Raw genomic sequence first — 15629 nt, 5'->3', positions numbered from 1 at the left:
GCAACTTTTCATTAATATCATAAAATCAATGAATACCCTAAAAGGTAAAACAAAACTGTCTTGTATTAGTCATTGCATTTTAAACACTTTACATGGCTGTACATTATAATGACAGTTCATAATCTTTATACCATTGGGTATCTAAACATCACATTTCTAATTGTATTTGTGAACATCAATATATACAAAAATGGATTAAAAAGATTTATTAATTTTTTACTTGAAATTCAGAGTTGTAGAGGCAGGAGAGAGAGAGACAGAGAGAGAGCAAATCTTCTTTCTGCTGGTTCACTCCGCAAATGGCCATAAATGTCCAGAGTACGGCCAGTCCAAAGCTAAGAACCGGAAGCTTCTTCCAGATCTCCCATGTGGGTACATGGACCCAGCTGCTTGAGTTTCCCTCCGCTGTTTTCACAGGCCATTAGTCAGGAGCTGGATCATAAGAGGCACAGCAAGGATTAGAATTCATGGGGATGCCAGCACCAGGATGAAGACTTAGCATGTTGTGCCATTGCACTGACCTCACAAAAGCACATTTTCCTAAAACAACTTCGATTGAGGAAAGGTTAACTACTGCTTACTAGTCATAATAGTGACATTTTGTGTCTGAAAAGGCAATTAAGCATGAAGAAAGGGAGTAGGGAAGTATTACCTCTTGTTTTCCCACATCATGATTTTAAAAAAAAAAATCATTGTTCAACTTTCTTCTATTAATAAGTAAATTCTAAGAACCACTGGTGGAATTCAACATGCATCCCCTAATGTTGTATCATAAAGACTAGTATTTGCTGAAACATTTAATGTTGAGGGTTTTTAGAAGACACTTCTGAATGCTGTAGATTTATTTGACTGAAATAGGCGCTCAGTGCAGCGGAATAAGCATGTCGCCAATTGTTGAGCCAGCTGAGAAGGATTTTCTTGATAAGTCGTGATCTCTTTAATCTACACAGAATGTTCCACCTAGAAATCGATTTATTATGTAAGCATGTGTCTACTTTAGAGAAAATTATCAATTGATCTGATAACAAAAGATTATTTAATAGTGTGCTCACTGGTGGTCTAATGTGGCTCACAAATTTGAGAGACAGAGCTTTCTGTCCATTGCAACTTTTTATGAAAATCTGTAACAATGAGAAAAAGTCTACTTTTCTTCCCCTTCTGAATGATTACTACCAATGCAGACCTTTGTGCTATACATTTTACATATTTGCATTTATTTCAAACTGTCTTTAAAATTTGCCATACACAACATGACATCTCTCTGACATCATAACTGTATTCCCAAGTCTCAATTTCCAGATACTCTCCAGTATACTCAAATAGGGAAAGATGTGTTTTGAATGCCAGAAATTTTGTAGATTTCTTGGAGTGAACATGAAGTTGCTATTAGAAATTATCTAATACAACTTTCTGTACCCCAGGCTTTGACTTGTCTGTCAGCCTTGTAAGAGGATATTTATGTTCCCCTTTATTGTTTACAAGACTGTATTTTGCTTGGGTGTCATTTTAATATTTCTGATCCAGTACCATACTTTTTCTTTTTACCTTTTCTATTTGAGATCAGTTAACAGATTGCTGAGAGTGAATTTGTGGAATTATCTGGAAACAGTTCTAAAATTGTGTATAAATGGTGTGAAACTTCCTGTGTAACACCTCCATCTGCAGGAATAATAGACATGATATTTTTGCATTAAGTAGCAAAATTGTGGTCAGTCAAATGGGGAAATCTCAGAAAAGCTCAGTTATTAAAAAGAAGATAGGTACTGTTGATCTTAGAGTTGTACTGTTTCCTTTGCTGAGTCTTGAGTCATACTGCAGCTGCTATGATATCTAGGTGTCTGTCTTGGCACTTGTTAAAATTAGGGATATGTTCATTTCCCTCTGTGGTTGAGCATTTATGTATTTTGTTTTATTTCTGTGTCAAGGGATAGGGGCTAGCTAGCTGTAGTTTACGCATTGCCTTAACGACTTGGCAGCCTTCTGCTGAATCTGACATTGGTTTAAATGTTTGAGGAGATGGAGATCAAGTATTTTTGAAACTCTAAGGTAATGCTCCCTGAATGCTAGCAACAAAGCAGGAAAATGGGAGGCATGCCCATGAAACTATTGCCTGTAAATGATAGTCCCTGGTAGGATTATGAATAACCAGACACATTTCTAAATTTTAATCTACTTCAAGATTTAATGCAATAATATTTAAATGGAACCTTTAAAAGCAATAAACCAAGCAAGGGTTTTGAGCTCTGTTATTCCACTCTCTGTAGTACTATAGTGTCTTTTAAGTCTTATCTGATAGTAAATGCCCTTTTCAAAGTGGTATTTTGTTCCTTTTTAGAAAAAAATGACTACCAATACTAAGGGGGAAAGAGCACTGGGAGTTGAGAGACCTGGATTTGACTCCCATGCTCATTGCTCACTGTTGTGTGACCAGTAACTTACACAAGTCCAGTTTCCATTAGACTCTTGTATGCGTGATGATCTGACAGCATCTGCTATGTTTGTTTACAGGACAGTTGTATGACTCAAGTATGATAAAGTCACACAATATCCATTATTGAACTTTTATACAGATGTCATGTTTCTATTTATGAAAGGGTTTTCAATATTTTGTAAAATGTAAACAAACATGATGGGAGACATGTAAAATGGTTTTCTTACATTATAGTTCACCCTAGGGGAAGTAGGAGGTGGGCAGAGCAGCTTCACATCTGAGGCTTCACATTCTTCCCCTCCTCAAGAGTTGTTCTCTGTGGCAGACTTTTCACAGGAGAGAATGCACAGGGCATCCTGCCTAGGTCTAAGATCTTCCATAAAACAGGACTGCAATCTTCTGATGAACAGAAAAGACACTTAAATCTCCTTGTTCTGTCTAATTAGGTAGTCATCGTACAAGAGCAACATTTTAAATCTGGAAATCCAAATTTGGCTTAGCATAGGTGATGATTGTCCCTGATTTGGAGTTCCCATAAAAGCAAACTCCACAGACTGAGCACACGTAACTAAAATGATATTCCTAGATTTTGAAGAGAAAGCTATCTTTGTCTTACCAACTGTAAAGATGTTTGTGAGATGCTTGCAGTCAAACAGTGCTGGTGTGTTGGGGCACCCTTAAATAGCACACTGATGGAATTATAACTCCTTATGAAAAAATGTACTGTTGTGACAATATGGGAAAAATCAATTGGAGTTAGAAATTGGGGGAGGGGAATCTCAGACTATACAGAATTGTATGATAAAATTCAAAAATTAAAATTAAAAAAAAACATTGCTGGTGAAACCTTGGGCATTCAGTAAGAATGTCTTATATGCACGTTCCTTTTACAACACAGAAAAGAGGCTTATTACCTTTTTGTATCTCCCACAGATGATGATGTAGAACAGATAGTGACGTGAACCTAGTAATGTGTTGAAGATCTCAACAGCTTAGTTTTTCTGATTTATTTATGTATTTATGTATTTATTTATTTGTCTGAAAGGCAAAGAGAGAGAGAGAGAAAGGACAGAAGGAAGGAAGGAGGGAAGGAAGGTAGAAAGGAAAGAAGGAAGGAAGGGAAAGAAACAAAAAAAGACAAACAAGCGGAGCAAGGAAGGTGAGAGAGAGAGAGCTAAAAGAAAGAAATCCTCCATGCACTGCTTCAGTTCCCCAAATGGCTACAGGACTGGGGGAAATTGAAGTCAGGTGCCGGAAATTCGCTCCAGCTCTCCCACTTGGTGGTAGTGGTTTGGGGCAGGATGGGGGTGTGGAAGGGGGGGTACAGGATTTGGAGGGGAAGGGGCAAGCACTTAAACCATGATAAGCTGCCTGCTATGATACATTGTGAGGATGCTGGAATATAACAAGATTAGCTGAGACATGAGCAGGCACTCCAAAATGGAATGCCAGCATTGTAACAGAAAGCTTAAAGTATTACACCACTATGAGAGTCGCTGGATCTCAATATCTTACATTCTCATAAAGGTTGTGTGGAAAGCCAACACTCATTTACTTTTATATAATGAAACACAGAAGGTAAAGGAAAAGGGAAGTAAGGATTCTCTAAAGTGTTTGAGAAGATTCCCAGTGTTCACATTGTATATCTGGATAACTGGTAGGCTCATAAGTGAAAAAAAAAATTTTAAAGAATCCCCTTTGTTTAAACGCTTGTGATTTGGCTAGACATTTATTGACTAAAATAATTCTTCTGACCAAAATTTGTTTCCTACCTTGTTTTTGTGGAGATTGGCCAATATGTTATAATAAAGTCTTCTTGGATTGTCAACAGCTTTCCAATCAAAGAGGCATTTCAAATGTTGACTTTTGCCTCTAAAGAATAGACTGATGTAATACTCCCTTTCTGGTCACACTGTAAATTATAGAATTAAGTCCTTATGAAGAAAATAAAAAATTATTCAGAGAATATGTAGATTGCCCATCTCATATTTATCCTCTCTGCCTTGCTGAAGTGTTTGTGCATGAAACAGCCCTCTTATCAAGGCTAGTTCTTCCCCAAATGTTAGTGAACCCTGCCTTCTTTCCCTGGTGCTTTCCATCCTTTATTGTCTCATTTTATCCCACCATCCACTGTAATCAGTTTCTTCCATCTAACTACATCTCTCTTAACAATCTGAAAATGCACATGGATTTCCCATATTTTAGAAACCAAAACAGAAGTAGCATCAAAGACAAAGCCTTGATACCCTCAGCCTTCCTCTTATTCTTTGTAGTATAATTGGGTGTTTATTACTTTCTGAAAGTTACTGCCTAAAACTCTATAATCTTCATCACTAAATTACTTCCTTTCCAACCTCTTTTCAGAATTTGATGATGTCCCAGTTCCTCATTGTGGCTCCTGATCTGATTAGTCTCTTTCTGTTCCAATCTCTTCTGATGTTACTGCCAAATTAATCATCTTTAAGTATTTCATTTAGTGATGAACATACTACTTCTCTGTTCAAAACCTATCAATGGCTTCATAAATCATTTGTGTATGAAGTTAGTGTTAATTTTATAGCAATATAGATTCCAATCTTTCTACAATACAGTCTCACTCTTGATATGGCTTGAATGTGTCCTCCAAAGTTTATGCATTGGAAAATTAATCACCAAAGTGATAGTGTTGGGAAGTGGGGACTAATAAATAAAACATGTAGATCATGATGGCTTTAGACTCATAAACTAATCAGTGTCATTACTGAGGGAATATGTTTGTTCTAAAAGCAAGCAGGTTCGGCCACTTCTTGCTCATGTACTGTCTTGCCCAATCACATTCTGCCATGGAATTATGTAGCAAGAAGACCCCTGTTTGATGTCATACTCTTAGACTTCCCAACCTCCAGCACAACAACCCAAGACATTTCTTTAGATATTACCCAGTCTTGGGACTGGCATAGTGGCTCACTGGCTAATCCTCTGCCTTGAAGTGCTGGCATTCCATATAGGCAACAGTTTATGTCTTGGTTCTTCCACTTTCGATCCAGCTGCTTGCATATGGCCTGGGAAAGCAGTGCATGATGGCACAAAGCTTTTGGATGCTGCAGCCACATGGGAGACCCAGAAAAAGCTCCTCATTCCTGGATCAGTTCTGGCTGTTGTGGCCATTTGGAGAGTGAACCACTAGATGGAAGATCTCTCCCTCTCTTTCTCCTCTCTGCAAGTCTGCCTTGCCAATAAAAATAAGGAAATCTTTTCTAAAAAATCACCTAATCTCAAGTATTAGCAACACAATATGGAGCAAGACGATTCTTTTTATTTTCTCTGACATATGTCACAAATAGAGATGTATGCCTTACCTGAATTCCTAGTTTTATAAAATATCCTATCTTCTCAGAACTCCATTTTATTAATCTGTATCACAGTCTTACTTTTTGTAAGAGGCTACTTCAAAAACTTTTCTTGTTTCAGTGGCTTGTTCTGATCCTACAAACGTGGTATAGTCTTTTCCACTTTTTTTTTCTTGGAGCTCCTCTGATTTACTCTATGCTATTTTATGGATTAGATCTGTTTCTGCTTTGTATTTTGATAGTTTTATTGTTTCTCCTCTAGTCCTACCCCTCTTATGTGGGATCTTTAAAGAAGTATTGCTCCAGAGAGAAAGGATCCAGAAAGCCATTACACCTTTGGCTGGACAGGGTTTAGGAAGATACTTCCTTATCAAAAATCACATGAAAGACAGAATGCAAAGCTGTCTACGGCTGAATGATCAGTGGGAGGGCGCACTAACTGTAATCCAGAGAAAGTAGCTACAGCCAGAAGGCTGTAAGAAAAGCTGTGATCTGCATGAAGAGCACAACTGCTTCAAACCACAGCCCAAGAAGGAAGGATCCAGGTCAAAAAGACCTTTGACAGATCCTTGACCCCTCTTTCATTCTGTCCTCTAATTGACTGTTTCTGTTTCTCAGTGACTAAACACAGTGGAAGCCAAAGTGTGAGGAAGCATGTTGAATGAGTCCATAAAAGTCAATCTCCTGGTGCTTTGAATGGTATGAAGGGCAGAAAATGAATCCGAGTGAACTAATGGAAAATGTTGAGTTCGATAGTGGGAATTACAGATAATCTGTCAACAGTATCAGGTTCAAATGGAATCACACAGCATGGTTGTGCCAATGGCAAAGAATGCTTTGCATTGGCCTTTTAGGGCCAGAATCAATTAAATCTACAGTCAGCACAACAGAATGACTGCAGCTAATTCTTGGATCTTGTTCTAAAAATTAATTGTGAGCATGGGAAAACATTTATTCAAAGGCAGTCATTTCTCATTATGGTGAGTCACAACAGATATTTCTAGTTTGGGTAGAGTGGAGTGTTATATTTGGTTATTAGAAAAAAAGGGTCAAGGAAGAAATCAGCTCAGTAGCCTTGTCGTGTATAGAATATCAGCTTGAAACTTGCCAAAAATGGAAGACAGGACGACTTCTCAGGGAAAAAAAATGCTTTCCTTTGCGTACAACCAGAGAAGGTCACTTTAGACCAAATTACGATGGGTAATTAAGAACACTGCACCTGAGTCAAAGTAGAGGAGGAAATGCTGTTTGAAACAGCACTGCAAACTCAATATGGAAAGATAGTATTTAACCAAATTTCACATTGCTTTCCCTGTTGTTTTGATCGTGTTTCTTCATCCCCTGGTTTCTCTGATGGACAATATGAATGCTGATTTGGCACTATGCTCTGACTTCCAAACTGCAGCAGAGAACGCTTTGCCCTGCTTCAAGACGTCTATGACCTGGTACCCATTATAGGGAGGAGGTTGAGGTTCACTTGCTGAGGGAATCTGTATTGCTTCCTTCTAGAGGCAGCTTATTTTAGTTTCTTGGCCACCTAGTAGACGTTATTACCTAATGTTTTTGGGGTGTTGGATTGGAGAGTTAGAGACTGAGTCATTCATCCTAAAAAGGACAGGCAGTCTTAAGTGAGAAAGTGCATGTGGTGACATTTCTTTAGTTATAGACACTGGCAGAGGTTTTAAGGATGGTAGGCTGAAGACTAGATCCTGACTATATTTTCTTTGGTTGGTAGGACTTTGGGAGAATTATGGCAAATTAACTCTTGCTCCAGAGGCAGGTTGGTAAACATGTATTAATGACCAAGGAGGATATATGCAACTGCTTTGGTAAAAAAATTTCAGATGATGGGAAGAAACATGGGTGTAATACAGCTTTTTTTTCTTTGCAGTGATTGATTTTACATTGTTTGGCCTTTGAGTCTCCAAAACTGTAACCGACTTATTTGCACAAATTATTGTAGGACCAGAATTTTTCTAAGATATCTTGTGATAGATAAACTTATGCACATTAGATTTTCTGTGCATTGTGTTTCTGATGTGCATATGCCAGTGCTATTATGCAGAGAAGTAACTTGTTCAAGTAACTTCACTTAAAACAATTCATTTTACTTTCTAATTCCTACCTTTCAATGAAGATAATGTCATTTGCTTGATTTTGTTGTGGTGGTTAATAGTGAGGCCTAGAGTGAGGAGTACCAAGAATGCCTTCCTTTCTTGTGTGAACACTGGAAACTCACAAGTTATGAGCTCATTTCCTAAGGAGGCCCATTTTGGATCTGAATTTGGATTTCCAGGACATGATGTAAGATTCCATATTGGAAGCAGGTTATAACTTTGCAGCTTTCTTTTTTTTTTAATTTAAGAACTGTAAGAGTGAGATACTTTCTCTTTTGATTCATAGGGATTATTTGTCCTGTTTATCCTGCCCAAAACCACATGACCAATGCCGAACTCTACACATCCCAAATATCTTCTTTAATCTTCTATACCCTCAGGTTTGGCCCCCAGTTGATGTGATACTAATTATCCTTAGGTACAATATTATGATTGTCACTATTGCAATTTCTACAATATTCCTCTGCTGAAGAAGCTGCAGAAAAGAAAATTATAGAAGGAAAAAAAGGGTTCTAACAAGGGTTCCAACAAGAGGTAGTTGAAGAGACTGAACCTAAGAATTTAAGGATGTAGTTATGCAAGTAACACTGTTACTATTCAGGAAGGGAGAAGGAAAGGCTTGTTTATATTGTGGAAGAACTAAATTACTACTAATATCATGCTGGCTTTTGAGATATGGATTCTGGTCACAGCTGGCCACAGACTGATTGAAAGATGTTGGGACTAAGGTCCGGAGAGAGAGCACAAAGCATAATTGCAGCTTGAACTACTGAACTAAGGCTTCTCCTTGGCTCCAAATGTAATGTACTGAACTATAGTAAGTACACTCCATGTTGAAATCTCTGGGTGAGTATACTTCACTGTGAATTTACTTTTTGGTTATTTTTTTAAAATAATAGTAACTTCATGCTTGCATTGCTTTATTGCTATGACGTCCAGGGTCATAATGTCTTTAATTTTGATTTGAGTTTCTCAGTTGTGACTAACCTACCAAGTACTAATAATGAAATTTTTGTATTTGTATAATAAAGATATGTATTTATATAACAAAGATCAGAGGGGAAAAAAACACTTCCAGCATATAATAGAACACCATATATTTCTAACCCTCAAAAATGATACTGCCTATATAGGAATCCCCATTTTCCATCACTTATGAATTAGAATTTTCTTTGGGTACTCTAATTGCCTTATAACTGGCATTTGTCAAATACTCATTAAAAATCATGTTCTTAGGAGTTCTTGGGACTATTTGGAGAGTCTGTGCCAATACTTATTAAGGGTCTATGCACATCTAAATTCTCAGAAAATGCTGGCAATGATAACTTTAAATATTTAGATATTTTAGATGTTTAGAGAAGTTTCAAAATGTGACTAGTTAAATGAGGATAGTCATATGTGTAATTTTGGTTGTAGCCAACGATTTTCTAATTTCTCATCTCTTCTATACTTCTTTTCAAGCTCTTGTAACCCTTTGTATAAATTCTGTGAATCCTCTTGACACTACTAAGTTGACTTGCTGTCTGCATCTTTTTTGCACCCTTCATGCTATCACATTCAGTGATTTTGTTTTAGAACTGTGCTATTTTCTTTCCTCTTTCTGTCTCCACTGAAAGCACGCAGCTTTTTGTCATTTAGAACCAGAAAAAAATATATTGAAAATCATTCACTAAAGATTAGTAGGTAAGAAATGATCATTATATTTCATTGTGAGGATTTTTTTTTTAGTCAAGAAAGGCTTGAAGACTGGATAGTATCTTAATTTGAGAAACAAAGTTCTGTAATATTAGCTTCTAAGCACACAAGTCTGGGGCATATTTGCCATGGAGAGAGATTTTGAAGATCCAGTCACTCGTGGAAGCAGCTACCTTCACTATCTCTGTGACATTTCAGCTATTCCTGTGGTAAAAATCCACACAGAACTGTTGCTTGCACCTTTTCTTTTTCTCTGCTATTCTCTTTGACTTCAGCAACACAACAATATACACATACACAAAGTCTTGATTAACCCTTAAATTTTTAAACAATTTTTAAACAATATTTATTCGCTGGAAAGGCAAGTTGATGAACAGAAGTGGAGTGCAGAGAGCGAGAGAGATCTTTCATCAGCCAGTTCACTCCCTAGAAGTCTGTGATGGTTCAGGCAGGGCTAGACCAAAAGTAGAGTCCTGGAAATCCATCCAGTTATCTCCCTTGACTGGCAGTGACCCAAGTACTTGGATCATGACTTGCTTTTTTCTCGGTGCATTAGCAGGTTACTGGATCAGAAATGGAACAGCTGGGAGTTGAACTAATGTTCTGGTGTGGGATCGCTGGCATTGCAAACAATGATGTAACTTACTAGATACAGGATTCTGATTTAAGTTTTAAAGTTTGAAATTTAAATTTTTGCCTTTAAAACAAAATCTTGTCCTGAAGCTTTTCATCATATTGCGTTCTAAGTTAAAAATACGATTAATCTCCAATCTTAAAAGGTGCTTTTGGGAGGGTAGAAGGCCTGCTTAATCTTTGTGAATAAGTATTATGATTTATTATCACAACTATGATTTGGTTTCTCAGGGTCTTGAAACTTTTTATCCTTGGAATTTCTAGGAATTTTGGTGGGTCCTTTTTATGGAACTATATAAATTGAGGACTAGATAAGTTGAGAAAGCTAAACTAGACTGTGTTATGAGTTCCCAAGTGGGGAAGGGAGCATTTTGTCCCAGGGCTAAAATCAGTGCACTCCCACATCTCTGCATACTAGACAAGTTCTACCATTCAAGGCTGGGATGTAGGAGGGGAAGAGGTTACCAACAGGATTCTGGCTGATGCCGTGGGTTTGTCGAGGTCACACACAAGAGGGAGCATGCCTCACGGTAATGCTTTGATTTGTCGGTGTGTGATTTATGCTCTCAGTTAGACAAGCTGCTCTCTCCTTGTTCTCTAACAGGCAGCCTCATTGCTGGAAATGACTGTCAGCTGCTTGCGCTGCATAGCCATCGTCACATGCCTCACCACTGGGGCCTGGGAAGCCTGACCACAGACCAGTGTCTCCAAGGCATGAATAATTAGGGAGGCATAATGGAAGGCACTCACTGCACCCTCCAATTGCATAAGCCCATTACCGAACTCTGCTACATCAGCTTCTATCTTCCGAGGGGAGAAGTAAGAGGCTTTTCCTACAAGGGCACCGTAACTCTAGACAGATCCAATAAAGGTTTTCATAACTGCTACCAAGTCAGGGAGGGATCAGATATAGTCAGCCTCAGCCGGCAGCCGGCCGAACATCCAGGCGACATATTTTTCAAGCCGACTCCCACAAAAGACATTCTGGCGGAGCTGTACAAGCTCACAGCGGAGAGGGAGAGACTGCTGGCTGATCTGTTGAGCTCTGACCACATCCTGGGGATTACCATGGGGAACCAGGAAGGGAAGCTGCCAGAGCTGACCGTGAGCCTGGCCCCTGAGGACGACTGTTTCCAGAACTCTGGTGACTGGCAGGGAGAGCTCCCCGTGGGCTCGCGCAACAGAAGAAGCACCCACGGGAACAGAAAGCCCCGGAGGTTTGGCGGAAGAAGAGAGAGATCTGAGGAGCTGCCGCAGAAGAGGGCAAGAAGGAAAGGGCGTGGGGGCCAAGAACCTGCTGTTTGCATGGGAAAGGACCAGATCTGTTCCAGAAGCTCCTTTCCTTCCAGACTCGGGACTCAGCGTAGGCTTCTCCAGGAAGGAGGAAGCTGGCTCCTGAGTGGGGAACTTGCTTCCCCGCCACATGAGACAGAGAACGCCCCACCAAATATCTTTAGGATGCTCGATACAGACCTTGGCTTTGGGCGCCCTGGGCTTGACAGAGGAGTGCAAGACCCAATCTGCAGTTCCGCAGAAGTGGCAGAAGATGGTGGGAGGGGCCTGTCTAGGTGGCCTCCTGGCACACAGTATCAACAAACAGGACTGCCGGAAAGTCATAAGGACCCCAAGAAACATCCAGAGGCAAAGAGGAGCAGGCCAGAGAAGTCAGTTGAAAGGGCTTGCAGGGAAAAACCTGTCTGCAAAGTCGTGGCCAAAGTCCAGGATCTGTCTGCTCATGTGCAAAGAGTGGTCTCAGCACATCCTGAGGCTGAGGAAGCCGACTTCCTACCCCGGGCAGACCTGCTCATCCTCCCAGGAGCGCAGAGTCCCAGGCACTTGGACAAAGAGCAGCAAGAATGTGGATCTTCCCCATCAGTGGCGAGAGACTGCATTTGTAGCCCACCAGCTGCTGCCGAGGAGGCCGTGAACAAGGCCCACCTGAAGGTGATAGAGAGCAAGCAGTTGGATGAAGCCACTGAGGGGAAAAAGCTGGGCTTCTGTCTTAGTAAAAGAGCCACCTGTAACCTCCCGGAAAGCAGAAGCAAGAGAAGAGCTGGGCCATGCCACAACATCACTCCTGGCTCCCCTCAACTTGGAGATGGTAACAGGTGGCCATCGCCCCCAGCATCAGCAGCACCAGGCATGGTATTTAATAATTCATCCCCTCAGTCAGGCACATGCTGCCGGATGTCACCTGTTCCCTCGCCTCTGTCACCAAGGCACTCCAGTGCACAGCAGCATCACAGGGTCCTTCAGCTCCCTCCACTGCCTGGGGAGAGGGAAGCTGCCCTTCATGACTGTCCCAGGAGGAAGAGTGGTGTTTTTTCTGGATCTTCCTCTGCTGACATCTTGGAGCCACCGTCCTCTGCAAAGGTCACGGAGACCACAGGAGCCAGCCCGGCCTCCCTCAGAGCAGGCCAACCCCAGCAGGTGCCTGGGGAAAAGAGTTTGGGGCCAGGGAAGACCGCAGCTGGGTCCCAGTGCCTGTCACTTCCAGGTTAGTCCTTGTTTAAAATGCTTCTACAACTGTTGTTGGATGATTCAGGAACTATCAGTTTGCTTGTGCTGTTGTGATACTGGGTAATTAACAGGAGACTCAAATTCCTGGGCCTGTTAGATCACCTCACAGCAAGAAGTGGGAGTGATGCAGGGAGCTGCGGAGATGGTGAGGATGGTGTTGACTTAAGGGCTCAGAGGTATAGTCGCTTCCAGAAGCAAGGTTTTGTAAATGGTGTGATGGGCGACCTGGAAGGAGGGCATGAGACATACTTTATAGCAGCTTCCACGGTTGCCTAACACCAGGACTCTTGGAGGAAGCAGAAATGCTGCAGAGTGAAGTACCAACTTGTCCCTGCCTTTGATGTGAGTGCTGGGTAATTGTGCAGAGTAATTGGCGCCTTGACCTAAATTCTGCCCCTGATACTTCTGGAGTCCTTTTAGGAACTCTGAACAGAAGCACAAAAAGCATGTTGTGTTCTCCTCCATCTGGTGTTACAAGTTCCTGGTGGCTTTTTTTAATAATCATTTTTGCAAATGCCATTATTGCAACAAAAACAGAAAAATGAATTCAGTCTCATTTGAAGAAATTTGGCTTAATTTTTTAAAATTCTGTTTTTTAACCAATACAAAGAAGTTGTTTATTCTCAACCTATTTTATACATGGGTGCCTGTTGTTAACCAGGATATACAAGAGGTACTGTCCATCTCATCTGATTGGCTTGCTTAATGTATTTGAAATTTTTACATGAAGATAATTTTGGGGCATTTCTGTAAGACCAGAAAAGCAATATGCGAGAAGTGTCAATCCAGTGTTTCTCACGATTTCCAGGTCATCGTGGCCAGACGCTGAGGGTTTTATATGACATTGTGTAGCTAATAGGCTCATTGTCAATGCTTTCTTTCAAACAATATATGGCCAATGGTTTGTCTAGAGAATAGCTCTTTAATATGATATATGATGTTTTAAATATGAGAAAAAGGTTTGTGCACAGTTTTTGAGATAAAAATACCTTCCTTCTGTTCATTTTGAATGTGTGAGGTTTTATACATTTCCTGAAATCATTGAGCCAGGAATGGTTCTTTGAAAATGTGGTAAATGCTTTTCATTTTGTTTTTGCAAAATGTCAGTCATGCTGCTTTCCTTATACAGCCTGTCTGATTCACCAGGAATGCAGAGAATTGCAGCTTGTGGATTGTGTATCATCAAATCTTAGTGATGCAAATTCTTGCTCCTCGTGGGTTCTGAGGACTTGGAAATAGTTGTTCTTGGCAAGGAAGCTCTCAGAAATTATTAGGTGAGAGATGTGTGGAGGTTCTGTGTGGAATACCTACCTGAACATATCTCAAAGGCCATCTTTACAAATCATCATGTGCTGGGATTTGTGTATACTGCGTATTAGGAAACTGTACATTACACATATTGATCTTCAGTAATACTCATCCCTGACCTTAATTTAGAATTATTTTATTATTTTGTTGCTTTTTCTCTGTAAGATTGTTATAAAAGCTTTGTTATACCTGGGTCAAGACAGGCAGATTGGGAGCAGTCAGTTATGCACTATTGACCATGAGTGCATTGAGAGATGACTACTCTTTCTGGGCTTGTCCATGCAGTTGATCATCATCATTTCTTTCACGTTGACCTGCACCTTCATGGGAATCTAAAGTGGTGCTTTTGGGTTCTGGTCACAAGAGTCATAGGGATCCTGCTGTACTGTTAACATTATGAAAAGGAGGGGCATAAAAACAGGAGAGAGGTTCCTCTGGCTTACACTGAGACTGCTCCTCTGGGGCATCCAAAGATGACCTTTCATCAGCCCTTTAATGAAAAGCTTCAAGGACAGAGTTCTCCAGATGACGTTGTGGATCTCTGTCCTCTACTCTTGTTCCCATTTCTCTCTTGACTTTTGCTTCCCTGTAGCCAAGAGTCCTCTTCTATTCCAGATCCTTTTGTGACTTCCTGCAGCTGGAGGGTCCATGTTGGAGGCTGCCTTTGTCTTTGGCTGGTCTTCTGCCACCCAGTTTAAGTAGAGGCCTCAGGCAGCCTCCAGCAGCCCAGAGGAATGGGTAATTCATTCACTATCACCACACAGTGGTCCTTTAACTGAACCCAACTCCCACTCTTCTCCCATGTTAGCTATTAACCAGGTGGGAGTTTATGATCTGTGGACACTTATTTCCTGTGGAAACAACCGGTAGGTTTTTTTTTTTTTAAATAAACGTGATTAAGATTTTCAGAAGTTCTCATTAACTACTCAAGCAAGAGATTAAATCTGGCAAAGGCTTTCCAGTTGGAAGATTCTTTAGTGTTACAGACAAGTGGTAATTCCCAGGAAAGGATACAATCCACATCTCCTTTTCATCAAGTAATTGGAGCTGACATCATCTCTATCCAGCAGGGATAGCAGAAGGTTATTAAGAGGCTACTGATGTTCTGCCATGGGGTTTGTAATTTTTCTTACTCTTCATTCCAGAAAATTCCAGAAATTTCTTATTTGATATTGATAAGATCAGATAGAGAACAATGAATGGTGGCCACATTTGTTCTTGGAATTTATTTTATAGTGATTTACTTTGGTGATGGAGACAGCTGTAGAATGTTCCTAAACCTTACTGAATATGGTATTTCTCTGTTCTTGAGGAGTTCTAGTCATGCCAAACTACACCTCTGTGTCCTTGGGTCTTGGTGCTGGAATTCCTTTCCGTTTTGTTCACTCTCAATTTCCTTTGATCTGAAAAAGATTCCTTGAATGTCAGGAGAATCATGTGGCACTTGGCTTACCACACTCAATAGATGCCTAATATCTTATGCAGTCCAAAACAATCTTGTGATCTTTCTTCCTTTGATTTAAATAAATGAGAAGGGTAATTAGCCTGAGGCATAGTTCCTGTTATTGAGAATCATTTGATCAATTCTTGTGACCA

General features: G+C 40.3%; 1 protein-coding gene across 4 annotated transcripts in view; it reads left to right on the top strand.

Moving 5' to 3' along the window:
* The window catches only part of FMN1 (formin 1), a 395926-nt gene that overhangs the window by 25318 nt on the left and 354979 nt on the right, over window positions 1-15629 (top strand). For all 4 annotated transcript variants that reach the window (XM_058666107.1, XM_058666110.1, XM_058666106.1 and 1 more), the window contains exon 2: window positions 10810-12702. In XM_058666107.1, the coding sequence (XP_058522090.1) occupies window positions 10941-12702 (1762 nt within the window). In that variant the 5' untranslated portion in view covers window positions 10810-10940. The remainder of the gene's footprint in view (window positions 1-10809; window positions 12703-15629) is intronic.

The sequence above is a fragment of the Ochotona princeps genome, chromosome 6 (assembly GCF_030435755.1).
Source record: "Ochotona princeps isolate mOchPri1 chromosome 6, mOchPri1.hap1, whole genome shotgun sequence".
Lineage (NCBI taxonomy): Eukaryota > Metazoa > Chordata > Mammalia > Lagomorpha > Ochotonidae > Ochotona > Ochotona princeps.
Note: the sequence above shows the minus strand (reverse complement) of the source record. Positions and strands in the feature narration are given on the sequence as shown.